General features: G+C 48.1%; 2 protein-coding genes across 6 annotated transcripts in view; one reads left to right on the plus strand and one right to left on the minus strand.

The window, feature by feature from the left end:
- The window catches only part of gpr137ba (G protein-coupled receptor 137Ba), a 45,811-nt gene extending 37,981 nt beyond the window's left edge, over positions 1–7,830 (minus strand). For 2 of the 5 annotated variants that reach the window (XM_085996688.1, XM_085996685.1), the window contains exon 1: positions 7,347–7,822. In XM_085996688.1, coding sequence (XP_085852814.1) covers positions 7,347–7,727 — 381 coding nt within the window. In that variant the 5' untranslated portion in view covers positions 7,728–7,822. Of the gene's footprint in view, positions 1–7,346 lie in introns of all 5 variants that reach the window. The other 3 variants (XM_085996689.1, XM_085996687.1, XM_085996686.1) reach the window with 3 other exon arrangements.
- Positions 1–20,989, plus strand: part of ero1b (endoplasmic reticulum oxidoreductase 1 beta) — a 275,013-nt gene that overhangs the window by 178,966 nt on the left and 75,058 nt on the right. The window lies entirely within an intron of this gene.

The raw sequence follows: 20,989 nt of genomic DNA on the forward strand, positions 1-20,989 counted from the left end.
GAAGCCTCTGTGTAGATTTTAATAAGGCAGTTCAGTCTGTGCTCTTCAGCAGCAGGCTGGGCCACAAGCAGATAAGAGAGGAGCAGTACTTCACTCCCTAGTAACTTCACTACATGTCTTAGGAATATTTTTATTATAGTTATTATGAACAGTCAAGCACCATCTGTGCTCAGAGGGCAGCAGGGTGTTGCACCAATCTAGAGAAGAACACACAACTTCAGTCATTCAGACCTCCAATCCCTCCTGGAGAGCACTGAAGGCAGAACGAAGATTCCTGGGGTATTGAAGGCAGAATGGAAACTCCTGGAGAATATTGAAGGCAGGATGAAGACTCCTGGAGAATACTGAAGGCAGGACAAAGACTCCTGGAGAGTATCGAAGGCAGGTAGAACAGACTCTGATTGGGCGCTGCAACGGAGGTTTTCCATCTGTAAGGTGTTTCTGGATGGATGACCTCCGATGAGTTGAATGGTCTTATTAATTTGTAATTACCTTGTGAGCATGTGCTTTCCCGGGCATATTATACACAGAGTTACAGGAAACTTTGTTCTATCCGGCACCGATGGGACCGAGCTGTTGCCGATCTATCAAAACTGCCGGACATACTAGCGTTAATGTTGAAACATACGGAGGTTTTCATCTCCGTATCTGACAACAAACATTGTTGCTTAGCAACAGCTTCTAAACAGTTGGCCCGTACCTTGGAAGCGTCTCTGTAGCTTAGCAACAGCTTCAGAGAGACTTTCCAGAGCCTGACTGTTGAAAAAAAAGCCACGAGAAGGGGAAAAAAAAGCCACGAGAAGGAAAAAAACCTAACAAAACGGCTCCTGATTTCTGCCGGTAGATCGAGGTTTCCAGACATACAACCTCCGGATAAACCAAAGTCTCCTGTATTAGAATATTGGATACTTTAACTCAAGTGGCTATTGATGCAGAAGCTTTAACATGATTTAAAAGGCAATTGAATAAGTATTTGAAATGAAAGAATATAAACGGATATGGAGAAAGGCCAAGGAACTAGGATTACAGTAAACCACTCCAGTTAAAGAATTAGCATTGATTATAGGCATGATGCTGAAATTTCTGTGATTCTGATTTATCAGCTCACAAGTTCTTCTTGGCTTTCATTGGTCAGTTCTGTGCTGAAACCATGGTTAAAATCATGGGTGGATTTTCTGAAGGTATGCCTCCGATAGGTCAGTCTTGGCTCTGTGGGTAGCATGCTCGCTCTTGAGTCAGAAGGTTGTGGGTTCAAGTCCCACTTCAGCGACTTGAGCACAAAATCTAGGCTGACACTCTAGTGCAGTGCTGAAAGAGTGCTGCCCTGTCAGAGGGGCTGTCTTTCAGATGCGACGTTAAACCAAGGTCTGCCCTCAGGTGGATGTAAAAGATCCCATTGTGGCAGAGCCACCAAGGGTCTCAGAATAATTGGTAATAATCCCTTTAACTACAGTGTAGTGCAACCGCGGACTGCACCTTTAAACTGCCTGTTAACTGTACTGTATTGTGTTTTCCTGCACTCCACGTGATGACGTCATGACGCTGATCACGTGACCACCAGTGGCGCGAAGAACGCGATGACGTCATGACGTCAGCTTCCAGAATCTTCTAGTAGTCGTCGAGTGCCCAGCAAGCTGAATAGACCTGTGTACCGTTTCTCCTGTAGTTTCCCTGTTAACTTCGTTGTTCATTAAAACCTGTTGATTTGATTCATCGAGTCGAATACCTTATTCAGATAGGAACCTCCGTTCCTACACCATGATATTTTTCAAAGAACAGCAGGGGAGTTCTCCCCGGTGTCCTGGCCAATATTTGTCCCTCAATCAACATCACTAAAACAGATTATCTGGTCATTATCACATTGATGTTTGTGGGAGCTTGCGGTGCGCAAATTGGCTGCCACGTTTCCTACATTACAACAGTGACTCCACTTCAAAAGTACTTGATTGTTAACTCAGTCAATTGAGCATCTGTAATTCATGTTCAGCCCCCTGCAACACTCAAATGACACCTCAATCTTTAATCAGGCTGTAAAGAAAGAAAAACTTGCTTTTACATAGTGCCTTTCACAACCTCAGTACATCCCAAAGCTGTTTACAACCAATTAATTACTTTTGAAATGTAGCCATTGTTGTAATGTAGGAAACACAGCAGTCAATCTGCGCGCAGCAAGCTCCCACAAACAGTGATCTGGTAAATGCACAGATAATCCCTTTTGCATTCATTCGAGAGGCCTGACGGGGCCTCGGTTTAACGTCTCATCTGAAAGACAGCACCTCCGACAGCACAGCACTCCCTCAGTACTGCACTGGAAGTGTCAGCCTAGATTATGTGCACAAATAGCTGGAGTAGGACTTGAACCCACAACCTTCTGACTCAGAGGGGAGAGTGCTATCACTGAGCCACAGCTGACAGATCTTAGTGTGCAGATTTGATTCACTAAATAAATTAGAGTATCAGAGTTTGGCCAGCCCTGTAGGATGTGTGGTCTAAATATCTGCACTGTGGCTTTATCAATACATACACCCATGGTTTTAGAACCTCACCTACATGCACAAACTCTTTGGTGGCCCGTTTTGAACGGAGATGGTTACAACGCCGGCTCCCTTCCAACCATTTATTTATGCTCACTGATTCCTTCGGCAGGCTAGGGTTGCCAATTCTGGTTGGATCTATTGCTGGAGGTTTCATTACACCACCTCCTGCCTCCAACTACCCTGTCCCTACTCTCTCGCTACTAGTGCTCGACTCGGCCACCCTCGCAGCACCCCGCCTTCCCACATCCATCTGAAAGCCAACAGGATCTTAATTACCCGATTGGATAATGCTTGACTGTCAGTTAAAGAAGCTTTTTTATTCCATCTCCAAGATTTTTATAACTAATATATGTTCAAAGAAAATGAAAAAAACCTCTTTTTAAAAAAAATGTCCCTATGATTTTTCACCCAGGTTGCTCGTAACAGTGATCTAGAAATCAATCTTTAATACCTAGAGACTACAAGACAATCCCAGAGGGTTAGCAACCCTAAGGCTGGCCCAAGCCCCCTATGAACCGAAACTCAACACTGTGAAGTAACTGGGAATACTTAACAATTCCCCTTGTACCCCCGGAGTATATAACAAAATTACCTGTCAGCCTTTGCCATGGCAACGGGGAAAGAAAGTGAAGTGAAAGGAAACCCAGTGTGAATGCACAAGATGGAGCCTGTAGTGAATACACAGCACCCAAGCCCCTGTTTGATGGCTGGGATCTTGCTGCACGGAGGTGAGTGCGAGAAGGGTTTCACTTCAGGGCATCCTCCCCAGAGGATGGCAGTGCACTTTGCCCGTCAGGCTCCACTAATCTACCATGAATGCTAGTCGTGAAATGTAGCCTGGCGCCAATCTGGCACGCAAGGTCCCACGGCTGGCTTTTCGAGCTCAGCACACTTGCAGTGAGGCTCTGTCATTGTAAAGTCAGGGCTCCTGTGTCTTTTCTCTCAGCAGCAGGAATGTCAGGCCAAAGCCCCAGTAATCCCTCCGCTATTGTTATATAAAGCTCTGTAATTAATACTCTAAATACCATTCATTACTAGAGCTACAGTTCTAAATTGGTACATACTGAATGTGAAATTCCCCAGGAACTCCTGCCAGAAACTACCTAACTCAGAAACACCCCGAAAGTATTTCATGTGGAATGATTGACAGTGTGCAGATAATCTTATGTATGTAACAAACAGCAATGAGATGAATGATCAGTTAGTTTGTTTTTGGTGGTGTTGGTTGTGGCAGGAATGCTGACCAGGTCACCAAAGAATCCCCCTACTCCTGATCAAATGGTGTCATAGAGTCATTAACACCCGATCCACTGGAAGAGGCAGAGAGTTCAACATCTCATTCTAAGTTAGACAACTCCGACAGTGCAGCACTCCCTCAGTACTGCACTAAAGTCTCAGCCTAGATTCAAGTTCTGGAATGAGGCTTGACCCCACAATCCTCACACTGCCACAGGAACTTTCAAAGTCCGGCAGCTAGACAGATCCGACACGGAATAATGAAGGCACAAAAAACAGAACTGAAATCAGCAGAAATAGGAGCATTGCCAGGACGTACTTTGAAGCTTCTGCTTTTATTCCCCGTGACACTCCAGCAGGATATGTCTACTTTATCTCTGTAACCACCTCCAGCCTAACAATCTTCCGAGAACGCTGCGTTCCCCCAACTCTGGCCTCTTGGGCATCCCTGATTTCTCCTTAAGTTTCTCTTTATTTACTCCATTAAAACCTTTCATAATTTTGAATACCTCTTAAATCGGCACTTAACTTTCTCTCCTCTAAAGAGAACAACCCCAGTTTCTCTAGTCTCTCCACATAACTGAAGTCCCTCGTCCCTGGTACAATTCTGGTAAATCTCCTCTGCACCCTCTCCAAGGCCTTGACATCCTTCCTAAAATGTGGTGCTCAGAATTGAACACAATACTCCAGCTGAGGCCTAACCAGTGATTTATAAAAGTTTAGCATATTCTCTTTGCTTTTGTACTCTATGCTTCTATTTATAAAGCCAAGGATCCCATATGCTTTTCTGACAGCCTTCTCAACTTGTCCTGCCACCTTCAAAGATTTGTGTATGTGAACCCACAGGTCTTCTGACGATAGTGACCCGCTGCCAGACCCGAGCTTGCCCCTTCTACATTACCGACCCTTGTTGCAGCAATTACTAACTCCCCTTTACCTGATGCACTTCATATTCAGTGACAGCAGGTCAGTATTTCAGGGTGAGTAAGTTGAATCTGGGCAACATTATCACCCCCCCGTCCCTGTCCCTGCCCCAGCCCTGCCCCTGCCCCAGCACTGCCCCTGCCCCGGCCCCTGCACTGCCCCTACCCCAGCCCCTGCCCCGCCCCTCTAGTGGTATTCCTCTATGGATCATTTCCACCCATTAATGACTGGTCTCAATGGCAAATTCATTAACATTGTGCCTGCTGAAATTAATAATCTTTTGCTCAAAATTATGCCTTTAGCAAGTCCTTCCCAGGCATAAAGAAACTCTTAACAAAATGTTCCCTCCCCATCTTTTTTCTTAATTGCACTCTTCAGCCTTTCAACACTGTAACTAATGGCACAACAAACAAATTTATGGGTCTGTTTACAATTGGCGGCATTCCTTAGCACCAATCTCCACACCAAACTTCTCTTTTAACATTATACTCAGACTACATTATAGGCCTAGTCCTCTTTATGACAGGAAGTTAAAGAGTATATCACAGTAACAAGAACTTGCATTTATACAGCCTTTAACATAGAAAAATATCCCACGGCATTTCAAGACGTGTGAGAATCTGTTAAAAGTAACACAGCTATCCTGGCTATGTGAGATATGATATTCTTCCCCTCTCTAAATCAATGAGCCAATTAAACATTGGGAAGACCGAAACTATTGTCTTTGGCCCACGCCACAAACTCCATTCCCTAGCTACCGACTCCATCCCCCTCCACTGCCACTACCTCAGGTTGAATCAGTCTGTTTGCAAACTTGGCGTCCGATTTAACCCCAATCTGAGCTTCTCACCCCATATCCTCTCTATCACCAAGACCGCCTACTTCCACATCTGTACTAGCGCCCGTTTCCACCCTGCCTCAGCTCATCTGCTGCTGAAACCCTCGTCCATGCTTTTGTTACCTCCACACTCGACGATTCCAATACTCTCCTGACCAGCCTCCCATCTTTCACACTCCATAAACTTTAGCTCATCCAAAACTCTCATGCCCGTATTCTAACTCGCCCCAAATTCTGCTCACCCATCACCCTTTGCTCGCATACCTATATTGGATTCTGGTCCGGCAACACCTCAATTTTAAAATTCATCCCCATCTCTGTAACCTCCACCAGCCCTAAAACCCTCCCAAATCTCTGCGCTCCTCCAATTCTGGCTTCTAGTGCATCCACGACTCCCTTCGCTCCAGCATTGGCAGCAGTGCCTTCAGCTGTCTCGGCCCTAAACTCTGAAATCACCTCCCTAAACCTCGCTGCTTCTCCCCCTCTGTTTCTTCCTTTAAGATCCTCCTTAAACCTGTACAATTCTATAACCTAATGGCAAAGTTTCCGCTCATGTCTTCTCTCCAGTTACTACCTTCAACAACCAGGGAGGCTATAAGTGCAAGCCTGTCTGCTTACTTGTTGGACACCCTCTACTTTTCACCATGACATTTAGATCACAACCAATAAACTAACAGCTCCCAAAAACTGGATAATCAATGCCTAGCAGGGAGGAGTTTTTAAGAATGAATACTGAACTGATGGGATCCAGATCCATGGCCACTTGAGTCACCGGCCACTGTCCTGCTAACCTGGGCAGCTGCCAATTGGAGACACTAGGGACAAAGCAAGACTCAGAGGGAATATGGAGCAAGGGCACCTTTCACGACACCTGGTACCGAGAGAGAAGCATAGGCGGAGGACTGGAAGTATTTTTCAGTACATTTAAAAAGAAATGTTTTTTTTCAGCCATATGTTAGGAGCATGAGCTGGGCAGATTGTCCTCTGAATTTGTCTCCTTTCCAAATCTTCATTTGGTTACCTCTCCCTCTTTCCCCTCGATAGTCTAGTCAATGTCTTGGAAGTAATCAGTGGGTGAAAAGGCACAGTGCCAGCTGTGGCTCAGTGGGTAGCACTCTCGCCTCTGCATAAGAAAGTCATGGGTTCAAGCCCCGCTCCAGAGACTTGAGCACATAATCTAGACTGACACTCCAGTGCAGTACTGGGGGAGTACTGCACTGTCGGAGGTGTCGTCTTTCGGATGAACAGGCCCCATCTGCCCTCTCAGGTAAAAGATCCCATGGCACTATTTGATGTCACTCAACCAACATCTGGTCATTATCACATTGCTGTTTGTGGGAGCTTGCTGTGTGCAGATTGGCTGACACATTTCTTACATTACAACATTGACTACACTTCAAAAGTATTTCATTGGCTGTAAAGCGCTTTGGGACGTCCTGAGGTCGTGAAAGGCGCTATATAAATGCAAGTCTTTTTTCAGATGTAAACTCATTTTGCACGTTTGTGGGCCACCTCCTACCTCGTGCTTCAATCACATCTCTCTGTGCCCATCCCTGTAGTCTCAGGCACAATGTGACCACAGTTATACTGCTCACTGTATGCCTATTGTCACTTGACAAATCTTCCCACAAACTGATTCACAAGGGTGTGAGAGTTTTTGAAATGTCAGGAGAGAAAGGAAAGAAATTAGAAAAACAATGCATTTAATTTCTTCCGGTTTAACAGGCTAATTTCAGAAAACATTCCTTTAAAAATATATTTCAACAACTGGGATTCTTTTGTGGACAAGAAACAAGCATATCTGTACTCACCTGAGTGAAGTATAGATTCATCAAGCTTAAGGTGAAGAACTGAAGGCAAACTGGGAAGCAGTAAAGCAACCAGAAAGCGAAGGGACCAAGTGAGTTAGCCTGCACAAAATCCTTGAAATAAAATGAAAAAAGGATGGTCCTCAGAGCAGCCCAGAGCAGGCAGAGGAAGAGAAACACCGTCTGGTAACTAAACCTCTTGTGCCTGTAGTGTAGGATAAGCCAGAGCTGTACATACACAAACACAAAAAGCAAGGAGTAAAAGATAGTGTAGGCAACAGTCAGCCCCAGCTTCACAAAAGAAGGGACGGCTGGAGACAGAGTCGGAGGGAGCAGCTCCTCGCTCTCTAGATCCATTCCTTCACTCTTAGTTCTCCATTCCATCCAGGCATGAAATTCGTTTCATTTCATCGGCCGATCTAAACAAATCTCAACTTCCTGCTCCCGCAGCTGGAGACGGCCAGAAGAAGCACATGACCAAACCAGTATGATTCATTAAATGTAAGGCTTTGTCAGCAGGAAACTGAAAGCTGCCCATTTCAAGGCAGTCCCAAAACATCCGTTTCTGCACTGAGAGTGCACTCACATCTTTGGCAAATCCACACGGGCTGGGCATCCACTGACATTGCAAATATGAAACAGTGTAGGCTACATTCAGTATAAAGATTCCTCACACTCTGCCTCAGGCTGTGCTCAGCTAACCTCTAAACAATCCAAAAGCAAGATACTACGGATGCTGGAAATCTGAAATAAAAACAGAAAATGCTGGAAATACTCAGCAGGTCAGGCAGCATCTGTGGAGAGAGAAACGGAGTTAACGTTTCAGGTTTGTGACCTTTCGTCAGAACTGGAAAAAGTTGTAGATGTAACAGGTTGCGTCTGTTTATAACAAATAGCTGAATACTAATTTAGGTTCAATTTTGGAACTTTTTCGTTGAGGTTTGTTCTTTTACTCATCCATAAAGATATAATGCTGTTTCCTCTAGTCAAATATACCAGATTGGAAACATATCCTAATTCCACTTGATAATCATGTAGCTATCAAATCCAGGCACAATCCCAGTGTTATCTGTCAATGTAAGACACAATCACTGTGTTACTGTCAACACCTTCAGGAGAAACAACTTGAACAAGAAAGACTTGCATTATTATTAGCGCCTTTCACAACCACCAGACATCTCAAAGCGCTTTACAGATAATGAAGTGTAGTCACTGTTGTAATGTGGGAAACACAGCAGCCAATTTGCGCACAGCAAGCTCCCACAAACAGCAATGTGACAATGAGCAGATCATCGGTTTTGGTTATGTGGATTGAGGGATAACTCCCCTGCTCCTTTTTGAAATAGTGCTTTGGGATCTTTTACATCCAGCTGAGAGAGCAGACGGGGCCTCGGTTTAACATCTCATCCAAAAGAGGGCACCTCCAACAGTGTAGCACTCCCTCAGTACTGCACTGGAGTGTCAGCCTAGATTTATGTACACAAGTTCCTGAGGTGAGACTTGAACCCACAACTTTTTGACTCAGAGGCAAGTGTACTACCAACTGAGCCACAGCTAACACTCTGACAATTGCATCTATCTAATCACAACCTTATTTTGTGCCTTTTTTCCCTTCTCTCCTGAGTCCTGATGGGATTTAGTTCCACAAGCACCTGGAGCCCTCGAGTAACTCACCAGAGTGATTCCCCTCCACCATGGTTGACAAGGCCCTCGACCATGTCTGTTCCACTTCCCGCACTTCTGCTCTCACCACTTCCCCTCCCTCCCAGAACCACAATAGGATTCCCCTTGTCCTCACCTTCCACCCCACCAGCCTCCACATTCAACGGATCATCCTCTGCCATTTCTGCCACCTCCAGCATGATGTCACCATCAAGCACATCTTCCCCTCCTCTTTCAGCGTTCCAAACGGACCGTTCCCTCCGCGACACCGCGGTCCACTCCTCAATCACCCCCTCCCTTTCCCACGACACCTTCCCGTGCAAGCGCAGGAGATGCAATACCTGCCCTTTTACCTCCTCTCTTCCCACCATACAGGGCCCCAAACACTCCTTCCACGTGAAACAGCAATTTACTTGTACTTCTTTAAATTTTGTATACTGTAGTCTCCTCTACACTGGGGAGACCAAATGCAGATTGGGTGACTGCTTTGAGGAACACCTCTGTTCAGTCCATAAGTGTGACCCCGAGCTTCCAGTTGCCTGTCATTTTAATTCTCCGCCCCACTCCCACTCTGACCTCTCTGTAGCAAGTACCCAGGGTGGCCCGTGATTGGGTTGGTACCCCCCACCACCCCAAACGTGCGCCTCTACATCAGAAAGGACAGAGGGGACACTCAGGCCAGGAGTTTGCTCGCACATGGCCTGAGTTCTGCTGTACCAGCCTTGTCTGCAGCAGATGTGGATCCCAGCTGGGGGTCCAAATCCTGCCATCTGTGTTCGGGGCGGGGCCAAAAAACCTGAGGACATGTTGCTCACACTAGGCTTACATTCCCTTGAATATAGAGATTATGGGGTGATCTAATTCAGGTTTTTATGATAGTTATGTAGGAATGTCTAGTTCCTATCAAGAGACTGAGGTCGACTCAGGCGATCAAACAAACGATGTTTAATGCAAAACAAACTGAGTTTAACAAATAAATGCACGAGAACTACGAATACAGGCCTAGTCAGTTCGGAGGTTCCACAAGGACTGCTTGGGCGGTCCCGTGGCTGGCGTCATGGCGTCATGATGTTTTTCCTGCCGATGGGGGATCACGTGATGAACGGCGTGACGTCATCGCATTTGCCCGCGCTCTTAAAGGGACTGCGCTCTGTACATGCAAAACAATATATACAAAGATACAGACTCAGGCTGTAGTTAACATATTGTTAAAGGGAATTATATACATTTGATCGGAGTCCCTTAGTGGCTCCGCCACAGTTAAACAATATGATAGGGTAAATAGAGAGAAACTATTTCCCCTGATGGGAAGTCCAGAACAAGCGGACATATCCTTAAAATTAGAGATAGGCTGTTCAGGGGTGATGTCGGGAAGCATTTCTTCATACAAAGATTAGTGGAAATCTGGAACTCTCTCCCCCAAAAAGCTGTTGAGGCTGGGGGTCAATTGAACATTTCAAAACTGAGATTGATAGATTTTTGTTGGGTATAGGTATTAAGGGTTGCAGAACCAAGGCAGGTAATTGGGGTTGAGGTATAGATCAGCCATGGTCTAATTGAATGGTGGAATAGGCTGGAGGGGCTGAATGGCCTCCTCATGTTCCTATGTTCTTATGCTTGAACCTCTAACCGAACACTGTGACATTCTTCTGAAATATAATCAAACTATTACTAAAACCAGCTTTGAACATACACAATTTAAAAATCAAAATTACTGAATAATTTGAGATTATTTAATGATCTGATATTTCAATTTTAGAACCCTTCCCTTCCCCCACAAAAATGCTAAGGAATCTAATCGTAAAGGTTATTACCATCAATCCATGCTAAAAAATTCTTCCATGTGAAGAAAACAATTTGGATATATTAAAATCAGCAAGTGTCTACCTTTCCACAATTCTTCTGGGAGATATTTTGAAATTATTTGAAGCTGTTAAAAGATATTTTTATGGTGACAATTATAGGGGACTGGTACAGAATCATAGAAAGTTACAGCACGGAAGGAGGCCATTTCGGCCCATCATGTCCGCGCCGGCCAACAAAGAGATATCCAGCCTAATCCCACTTCCCAGCTCTTGGTCCATAGCCCGGCAGGTTAGAGCATCCCAAGTGCATATCCAAGTACTTTTTAAATGTGGTTAGGGTTCCTGACTCTACCACCCTTCCAGGCAGTGAGTTCCAGACACCCACAACCCTCTGAGTGAAGAAATTTGCCTTCAAATCACCTCTAAACCTTCCTCCAATTACTTTAAATCTGTGCCCCCTGGCTTTTGACCCCTCTGCTAAGAGAAATAGGTCCTTTCTATCCACTCGGAGCAGGGAGCAGCGAGGAGGAGCCCGGCATAAAAACCGGCGGCAGCAATGAGGCCCGACCACTCAGAGCAGGGAGCAGCGAGGAGGAGCCCGGCATAAAAACCGGCGGCAGCAACGAGGCCCGACCACTCGGAGCAGGGAGCAGCGAGGAGGAGCCCGGCATAAAAACCGGCGGCAGCAACGAGGCCCGACCACTCGGAGCAGGGAGCAGCGAGGAGGAGCCCGGTATAAAAACCGGCGGCAGCAACGAGGCCCGACCACTCGGAGCAGGGAGCAGCGAGGAGGAGCCCGGTATAAAAACCGGCGGCAGCAACGAGGCCTGACCACTCGGAGCAGGGAGCAGTGAGGCTTACCAACTCAGCAGCGGGGAGAGAGGTAAAAAGTAATCAGAGTGTGACGTCACCAGGGAGCAGGTAAGTGATTGGTTGGTGAGTATTTCTCTTTTTTAAACTTTAACTCTGTAGTTTATAGTTACTAGGGTCTTTTCTGGTGTAGCAGGGACTGTTGGTAGACCATACAAGCGCCTTAGAGATATCTTTAATTGGTGATAGTGAATTAATTTAAATTAATTAAAGGGTAAGTCATGCCAGGAGAGCCCAGCCCTGTGTTATGCTCCTCTTGCTCCATGTGGGAATTCAGGGACACTGCCGGTGCCCCTGATGACCACGTGTGCCGGAAATGCATCCAGCTGCAGCTACTAGCAGACCGCATTGAGGCGCTGGAGCTGCGGGTGGATGGGTTGTTGAGCATTCACGATGCTGAGAGGGTCGTGGATAACACGTTTAGTGAGTTGGTCACACCGCAGGGTAGGGCTGCACAGGAAGAAAGGAAATGGGTGACCACCAGGCGGAGCAATAGAAGCAGGCAGGTAGTGCAGGAGACCCCTGTGACCATTCCCCTCTCAAACAGGTATACCGATTTGGATACTGTTGAGGGGGATGACTCACCAGGGGAAGGCAGCAGCAGCCCTGGGGGTGCTCCTGCTGCCCAGGAAGGGAGGAAAAAGAGTGGGAGAGCAATAGTGGTAGGGGATTCTATAGTAAGGGGAACAGATAGGCGTTTCTGTGGCCATAGACGTGAATCCAGGATGGTTTGTTGCCTCCCTGGTGCCAGGGTCAAGGATGTCACTGAGCGGCTGCAGGGCATTCTGGAGGGGGAGGATGAACAGCCAGAGGTCGTGGTCCACATTGGTACCAACGACATAGGTAAAAAGAGGGATGAGGTCCTGCAGCAAGAATTTAGGGAGCTAGGTAGAAGATTAAAGAGCAGGACCTCAAAGGTTGTAATCTCTGGATTACTCCCGGTGCCACGTGCTAGTGAGTATAGGAATAGGAAGATAGAACAGATGAATGCGTGGCTAAAGGGATGGTGCAGGAGGGAGGGCTTTAGTTTCCTGGATCACTGGGTCTGCTTCTGGGAAAGGTGGGACTTGTACAAGTCGGACGGTTTACACCTGAACCAGAGGGGGACCAATATCCTTGCGGGGAGGTTTGCTAGCACTGCTGGGGGGGGTTTAAACTAACTTGGCAGGGGGATGGGATAAGGAGTGGAACTATAGTAGGGGGTGATTTACAGCCAAATACGGAGGAAAAAACAAGTCAGCTGGGAAGGCAGAGCAAATATGTGAAGGCAAAAGGGAATATGGCAGGGCTGGAAGGCATTTGTTTTAATGCAAGGAGTCTTGCAAATAAGGTGGATGAACTGAAGTTGTTGTTGAACACATGGGAGTACGATATTGTTGCTATCACGGAGACATGGTTGAGGGAGGGTCAGGACTGGCAGCTCAATATTCCGGGGTATAGAATCTTCAGGCGAGACAGAGGGGGGTGTAAAAGGGGAGGGGGTGTTGCAATATTAATTAAGGAATCAATTACTGCTGTAAGGAGGGATGATATATTAGCGGGTTCCTCTAATGAGGCCATATGGGTAGAACTTAAAAACAAAAAGGGGGCAAGCACTTTGCTGGGAGTGTACTATAGGCCCCCAAACAGTCAGGGGGAGATAGAGGAACAGATATGTAGGCAAATCTCAGAGAAGTGCGAAAATAATAGGGTAATAATAGTGGGGGATTTCAACTTCCCCAATATTAATTGGGATAGTCAGAGTGTGAAAGGCTTAGAGGGTGCAGAATTCTTAAAGTGCATCCAGGAGAGCTTTTTGAGCCAACATGTAGAAAGTCCTACAAGAGAGGGGGCGGTACTGGACCTAATTCTAGGGAATGTAGCCGGGCAAGTGGTGGAAGTGTCAGTAGGAGAGCATTTTGGCGACAGTGACCATAATTCGGTGAGATTTAAGGTGGTCATGGAAAAAGACAAAGACGGCCCGGAAATAAGGGTTCTAAATTGGGGAAAGGCCGATTTTAATATGATAAGGCAGGATCTGGCCAAAGTGGACTGGGAGCAGCTACTTATAGGAAAATCCACATCAAAGCAGTGGGAGACTTTCAGAAGGGAAATAGAGAGAGTACAACACCAACATGTTCCTGTAAAGGTCAAGGGTGGGACCAACAAGCAAAGGGAACCTTGGATGACAAGGGATATACAAAAATGCATTAGGGAAAAAAGGGGGCTTTTGGCAGTTACAAAAGACTAAAGACGGAGGAAGCCCTAGAGGAGTATAAAAAGTGCAGGGGCATACTTAAAAAAGAAATTAGGAGGGCAAGGAGGGGCCATGAAATAACACTGGCGAGCAAAATAAAGGAAAATCCTAAGATGTTTTATAAGTATATTAAGGGCAAGAGGATAACCAGGGAAAGGGTAGGGCCCATTAGGGACCAAAGTGGCAATCTGTGTGTAGAGCCAGATGATGTAGGCGGGGTTTTAAATGAATTTTTTGCATCTGTGTTCACTATGGAGAAAGACGATGTAGACATAGAAATCGGGCAAGGGGACTGTGACATACTTGAACATATTAGCATCGAGAGGGAGGAGATACTAGCGGTTTTAGCAGGCCAAAAAGTGGATAAATCCCCAGGCCCGGACGAGATGTATCCCAGGCTGTTGTGTGAGGCAAAGGAGGAGATTGCAGGGGCTCTGACACAAATTTTCAGAACCTCTCTGGCCACAGGGGATGTACCAGAGGACTGGAGAACAGCTAACGTAGTACCATTATTCAAGAAGGGTAGCAGGGATAAACCAGGGAATTACAGGCCAGTGAGCCTAACATCTGTGGTAGGGAAATTATTGGAAAAAATTCTGAGGGACAAAATTAGTCTCCACTTGGAGAGGCAAGGATTAATCGGGGATAGTCAGCATGGCTTTGTCAAGGGTAAATCATGTCTGACCAATCTGATTGAATTTTTCGAGAGGGTGACTAGGTGTGTGGATGAGGGAAATGCTGTGGATGTGGTTTACATGGATTTCAGTAAAGCTTTTGACAAAGTCCCGCATAGGAGACTGGTCAGGAAGGTAAGAGCCCATGGGATCCAGGGTGCCTTGGCGCGTTGGATCCTAAACTGGCTGAGTGGCAGGAGGCAGAGGGTGATGGTCGAAGGTTGCTTTTGTGACTGGAAGCCTGTGTCCAGTGGGGTACCTCAGGGATCGGTGCTGGGACCCTTGCTGTTTGTGATCTACATAAATGATTTGGATGAGAATGTAAAAGGTATGATCAGTAAGTTCGCAGATGACACGAAAATTGGTGGGGTGGTAAATTGCGAGGAGGAAAGCCTCAGGCTACAGGACGATATAAACGGGTTGGTCAGATGGGCGGAAAAGTGGCAAATGGAATTTAACCCTGAAAAGTGCGAGGTGATGCATTTTGGGCGGACAAATAAGGCAAGGGAATACACAATGAGTGGTAGGACCCTAGGAAGTACAGAGGGTCAGAGGGACCTTGGTGTACATGTACATAGATCCCTGAAGGCAGCGGAACAGGTAGATAAGGTGGTTAAAAAGGCATATGGGATACTTGCCTTCATTAGCCGAGGCATAGAATATAAGAGCAGGGAGGTTATGATGGAGCTGTACAAAACGCTGGTGAGGCCACAGCTGGAGTACTGTGTGCAGTTCTGGTCGCCTCACTATAGGAAGGGTGTGATTGCTTTGGAGAGGGTGCAGAGAAGATTCACCAGGATGTTACCTGGGATGAAGCGCCTCAGCTATGAAGAAAGACTAAACAGGCTGGTGTTGTTTTCCTTGGAGCAAAGAAGGCTGAGGGGGGACCTGATTGAGGTGTACAAAATGATGAGGGGCATAGATAGGGTAGATAAAGAGGAACTTTTCCCCTTAGTAGGGGGGTCAATAACAAGGGGGCATAGATTCAAGGTAAGGGGCAGGAGGTTTAGAGGGGATTTGAGGAGGAACTTTTTCACCCAGAAGGTGGTTGGAATCTGGAACTCACTGCCTGAAAGGGTGGTAGAGGCAGGAACCCTCATAACATTCAAGAAACATTTGGATGAGCACTTGAAATGCCATTGCATACAAGGCTATGGACCAAATGCTGGAAAATGGGATTAGACTGGACAGGGATTGATGGTCGGCGCAGACACGATGGGCCGAAGGGCCTCTTTCTGTGCTGTATGACTCTATGACTTTATTTATGCCCCTCATAATTTTATGCACCTCAATAATAATAATACCCTCAGCCTCCTCTGTTCCAAGGAAAACAGACCCAGTGTTTCCTCATAGCTAAGATTTTCTACTCCCAGCAACATTCTTGTAAATCTCCTCTGCACCCTCTCCGGTGCAATCACATCCTTCTGGTAATGTGGTGACCAGAACTGCACGCAGTACTCTAGCTGAGGCCTAACTAGTGTTTTATACAGTTGAAGCATAACCCCCCTGCTCTTGTATTCTATGCCACGGCTAATAAAGGCAAGCATTCCATATGCCTTCTTAACCACCTTCAGGGATCTGTGGACATGCATGGCAAGGTCCTTTTGTTCCTCTACACTACTCAGTGTCCTACCATTTAATGTGCATTCCATTTCCTTGTTAGCCCTCCTCAAATGCATTACCTCACACTTCTCCGGATTGAATTGCATTTGCCACTGTTCTGCCCACCTGACCAATTTATTGATATCTTCCTGCAATCTACAGCTTCCTTCTTCAGTATCAACCACACAGCCAATTTTAGTATCATCTGCAAACTTCTTAATCATGCCCCCTATATTCAAGTCAAGATCGTTGATATATCCCACAAAAAGCAAGGGACCTAGTACTGAGCCCTGCAGAACCCCACTGGAAACAGCCTTCCAGTCACAAAAAGCACCCATCAACCATTACCCTCTGCTTCCTGTTTCCGAGCCAGTTTTGAATCCAACTTGAAACTTTGCCCTGGACCCCATGGGCTTTTAACTTCGTGACCAGTCTGCCATGTGGAACCTTATCAAAGGCCTTGCTATATACAGGAAACTTTGTGTTATCTGGAGGTGAAATGTCCAGCAAGCTCGAGCCACCGGCAAAAATCAGGAGCCGTTTTGTTAGGTTTTTTTTCTTCTCGTGGCTTTTTTTTCAACAGTCAGGCTCTGCAAAGTCTCTGTAGCTTAGCAACAGCTTCAGAGAGACGCTTCCAAGGTACGGGCCGACTGTTTAGAAGCTGTTGCTAAGCAACAGTGTTTGTTGTCAGATACGGAGATGAAAAGCTCCGTATGCTTCAACATTAACGCTAGTATGTCCGGCAGTTTTGAGGGAACGGTGACGTGCCTCAATAACTCCAAGACTCGAAGTTAGCAGAATAAAACAAAGGCTTTTATTAGCAAAGAAAAGATGCCGGTGGCTGCACCTAGCTTCACCTGGCGTGCTGCTGTTCTACTGCAGGACAAGCCTGGACTTGTCTTAAGTAGGGCCAGGTATGGGCGGAGCCGACACACAAAGGGGGCGGTGCCCTATACACAATACAAGGTACAAACACCGGAGCAGGCAATACAATATATACAGTTAACTACAGAGTCTGATGAATGACATATTTCATCACATTCACCCCTTCTACAGATTTAGTCTGTCCGGGGGTGTGATAGTCCTCTGTGACCGACGTAACGGTTGCGGTGCCGCGGGTGCCGGCTGGGTGTCCCGGGTGGTCTCCTGGGTCTCTGCCGGGGGCGCCACTGGGGTTGTTGACGGAGTAGGTGGTGGGGGAGTAGGTGGTGGGTGTACCATTGGCTGGTGTTCTTCCGGGGGTGATGAAAAATTAGTGGGTGGAGTGGGTGGGTAATAGTTGTTGTTGTTGTTGTTGTTGTAGTCGTTGTCGTTGTTGCTGTTGTTACCGGCTGTGGCGAGGTCTTTTATGGACACAGTGTCCTCCCGTCCGTCGGCGTGCCGGACATACGCATATTGTGGGTTGGCGTGGAGCAGGTGCACTGGCTCCATGAGGGGGTCCATCTTGTGGCCCCTCACATGCTTCCGCAGAAGTACCGGACCTGGGGTGGAGAGCCATGACGGTATGGATACGCCTGAGGTGGATTTCCGGGGAAACACAAACATTAGCTCATGAGGCGTGGCATTAGTGGCGGTACACAATAGTGACCGTATTGAGTGGAGCACATCTGGGAGGTCTTCCTGCCAGCGGGAGATAGGGAGGCCCTTGGTCCTTAGAGTTAGGGTGACTGCCCTCCATACTGTCCCGTTCTCTCGCTCCACCTGACCGTTACCCCGGGGGTTGTAGCTGGTGGTACGGCTCGTGGCAATCCCCTTGGACAGCATGTACTGGCGTAGCTCTTCACTCATGAAGGCCGCCCCCCTATCCGTGTGGATATAGCTTGGCATACCGAACAGGCAGAACAGGCTGTTGAGGCATTTAATGACCGTGACGCTGGTCATGTCTGGGCAGGGGAAGGCGAATGGGAAACGGGAGTATTCGTCCACAATGTTCAGGAAGTAAACATTGCGGTCGACGGACGGGAGGGGGCCCTTGAAATCTAAGCTAAGCCGCTCAAAGGGCCGTGTAGCTTTGATTAGGTGGGCTCTATCAGGGCGGTAGAACCGAGGCTTGCGCTCAGCGCAAGTGCGGCAGTTCCTGGTCAGAGACCGAACTTCCTCAATCGAGTAGGGTAAGTTGCGGGACTTTATGAAGTGGAACAGCCGTGTGACCCCTGGGTGGCAGAGGTCGTTGTGGAGGGTCTGTAGCCGATCCCCAGTGGCGTTGGCACACATCCCTCGTGAGAGGGCGTCGGGGGATTCGTTAAGGGCCCCCGGCCGGTATATGATGTCGTACTCGAAGGTGGAGAGCTCGATCCGCCACCTAAGAATCTTATCGTTTTTAATCTTCCCCCTCTGTTTATTATTGAACATAAACGCTACCGACCGCTGGTCGGTAAGTAGGGTGAAGCGTTTGCCGGCTAGGTAGTGCCGCCAGTGGCGCACTGCCTCCACGATGGCTTGGGCCTCCTTTTCCACGGAGGAGTGTCTGATCTCGGGCCCCTGGAGGGTCCTCGAGAAGAAAGCTACGGGCCGCCCTGCCTGGTTGAGGGTGGCCGCCAAGGTAAAGTCAGACGCATCACTTTCCACTTGAAAGGGAGTGTTCTCGTCCACTGCCTGTAGCGTGGCCCGCTCAATATCCTGCTTAATGCTTTTGAAGGCAGCATGGGCCTCAGCAGAGAGCGGGAAAGAGGATGCTTTCAAGAGGGGACGGGCTTTATCGGAGTAGTTAGGGACCCATTGGGCATAATACGAGAATAACCCAAGCACCTTTTCAGGGCTTTGGGAGTGTTGGGCAGGGGCAGCTCCCGTAGGGGGCGCAATCAGTCGGGGTCTGGTCCGATTTCCCCATTCTCCACCACGCTGCCTAGTATGCAAAGGCGCGTGGTGTTGAAAATGCACTTGTCCTCGTTGTAGGTGAGGTTGAGTTTTTGTGCGGTTTTCAGAAAACTCGCGAGGTTTGAGTCGTGGTCCTGTTGGTTGTGGCCGCAGATGGTGACGTTGTCGAGATAGGGGAAGGTTGCCTGCAAGTGGTGGTCATCGACCATGCGGTCCATCTCCCTCTGAAAGACCGAGACCCCATTCGTCACCCCAAAGGGGACTCTGAGGAACTGGTAGAGGCGTCCGTTTGCCTCGAAGGCGGTGTACGAACGGTCCTCTGGTCTGATAGGGAGCTGGTGGTACGCTGACTTGAGGTCGATGGTGGAGAACACCCGGTATTGGGCGATTTGGTTCACCATCTCGGATATGCGGGGTAGCGGGTAGGCGTCTAGTTGGGTATAAATGTTGACTGTTTGACTATAGTCAATCACCATCCGCTTCTTCTCGCTACCCCTCACCACCACCACTTGGGCGCGCCACGGGCTGTTGCTGCGTTCAATAATGCGCTCCTTCAGGAGCCTGTCTACCTCGGTTGCGATAAACCGCCTGTCCTCCCAGCTGTACCTCCTGCTTTTGGTCGCTATTGGCCGGCAGTTAGGGGTAAGGTTCGCGAATAGCGAAGGCGGCTTTACCTTCAGGGTAGCCAGACCGCACACTGTGAGGGGCGGCTGGGTCCCACCGAAATTGAGCGTGATGCTTTGGTGGTGGCACTGAAAATCCAGGCCCAAGATCACGCTCACACATAAGTCTTTCATAATTAACAGTTTAAAATTATTATATACAGTGTCTTTAACGGACAATCGTACCGCGCAGTAACCCGCAATAGTCGATATCTGGGTTTTGTCGGCCATAGAGATCCTGCCCTGAGTAGGGACTATAGTTAGAGAGAGTCGTTGTACCAGATCAGGGTGAATGAAGCTCTCTGTGCTCCCGCTGTCAATTAAACATTTAACCTTGCACCCGTTTACCTCAATGTCCACCATCGATTTGGATAGTGGGTGCGGTCTGGACTGGTCCACTGTGATCGACGCCACTGTAGGGCCCTGATCGGGACAAGATGGTGGGCCACACGAGGCCAGGTAAGATGGCGTCCACGCTGTCTGCTCGCGAGATGGCGGACCCCACGAGGTCGGACAAGATGGCGTCCAAGATGGCCGCTCCCACGGTGCGCACGCGGCGGTGGCGGTTTTGCCTGCGGGGTTCCCTCTGCACACCTTCCCAAAGTGTCCCTTCTTACCGCACTTAAAGCAGGTGGTGCCTTTCGCCGGGCACAGGTTCCTGGTGTGCTTCGGCTGCCCGCAGAAGTAGCATTTGGGGCCCCAATGCGTCGCGGCGGTCGTAGGGCTTCTGGGGGTAGAGCAGGGCCCCGACGGTGTTGGGCTACCGGGCTGGGAAACAGAGGCGGCGTGGGCCGCGCGGCCTGCCGAGTAGGAGTCAGAGTTCTTCTGAGCCACATCCAACGATCGCGCTGTGTCCACAGCCTGTGTCAGATCTAGGCCCGTTTTCTCTAGCAGTCTCTGCCGGATATAATTAGAGTTAAGGCCTGCGATAAAGGCATCCCGAATCAGCTCGTCTGTGTATACCGTGGCTTTCACGCCTTTGCATTTGCAGTCTTTGCCAAGCACTTTTAGGGTGACTAGAAAGTCCTCTAGCGACTCTCCGGGTCGCTGTGTGCAGGTAGCAAGCAGGTGCCTGGTGTACACTTCGTTGGTAGGCCGCTGATAGTGGGCCTTTAGGATGTTGCAGGCATCCAGGTAGCTGGCGGCGTCTTGTATGAGTGGAAAAACCCGGTGGCTTACCCGATTCTGTAGGATCCCGAGTTTCACATCTCCGGTGGCTGTAGAGGCTGTGACGGCTTCGGAGTTGGCCATAAAGAATTCCAAGCACTGGAACCAGTGTCCAAACCGTGCCGATGCATCCGAAGCATGCGGGTCCAAA

Source organism: Somniosus microcephalus, chromosome 9, assembly GCF_052327205.1.
Source record: "Somniosus microcephalus isolate GS21.2 chromosome 9, FLI_Smic_1.0, whole genome shotgun sequence".
NCBI lineage: Eukaryota > Metazoa > Chordata > Chondrichthyes > Squaliformes > Somniosidae > Somniosus > Somniosus microcephalus.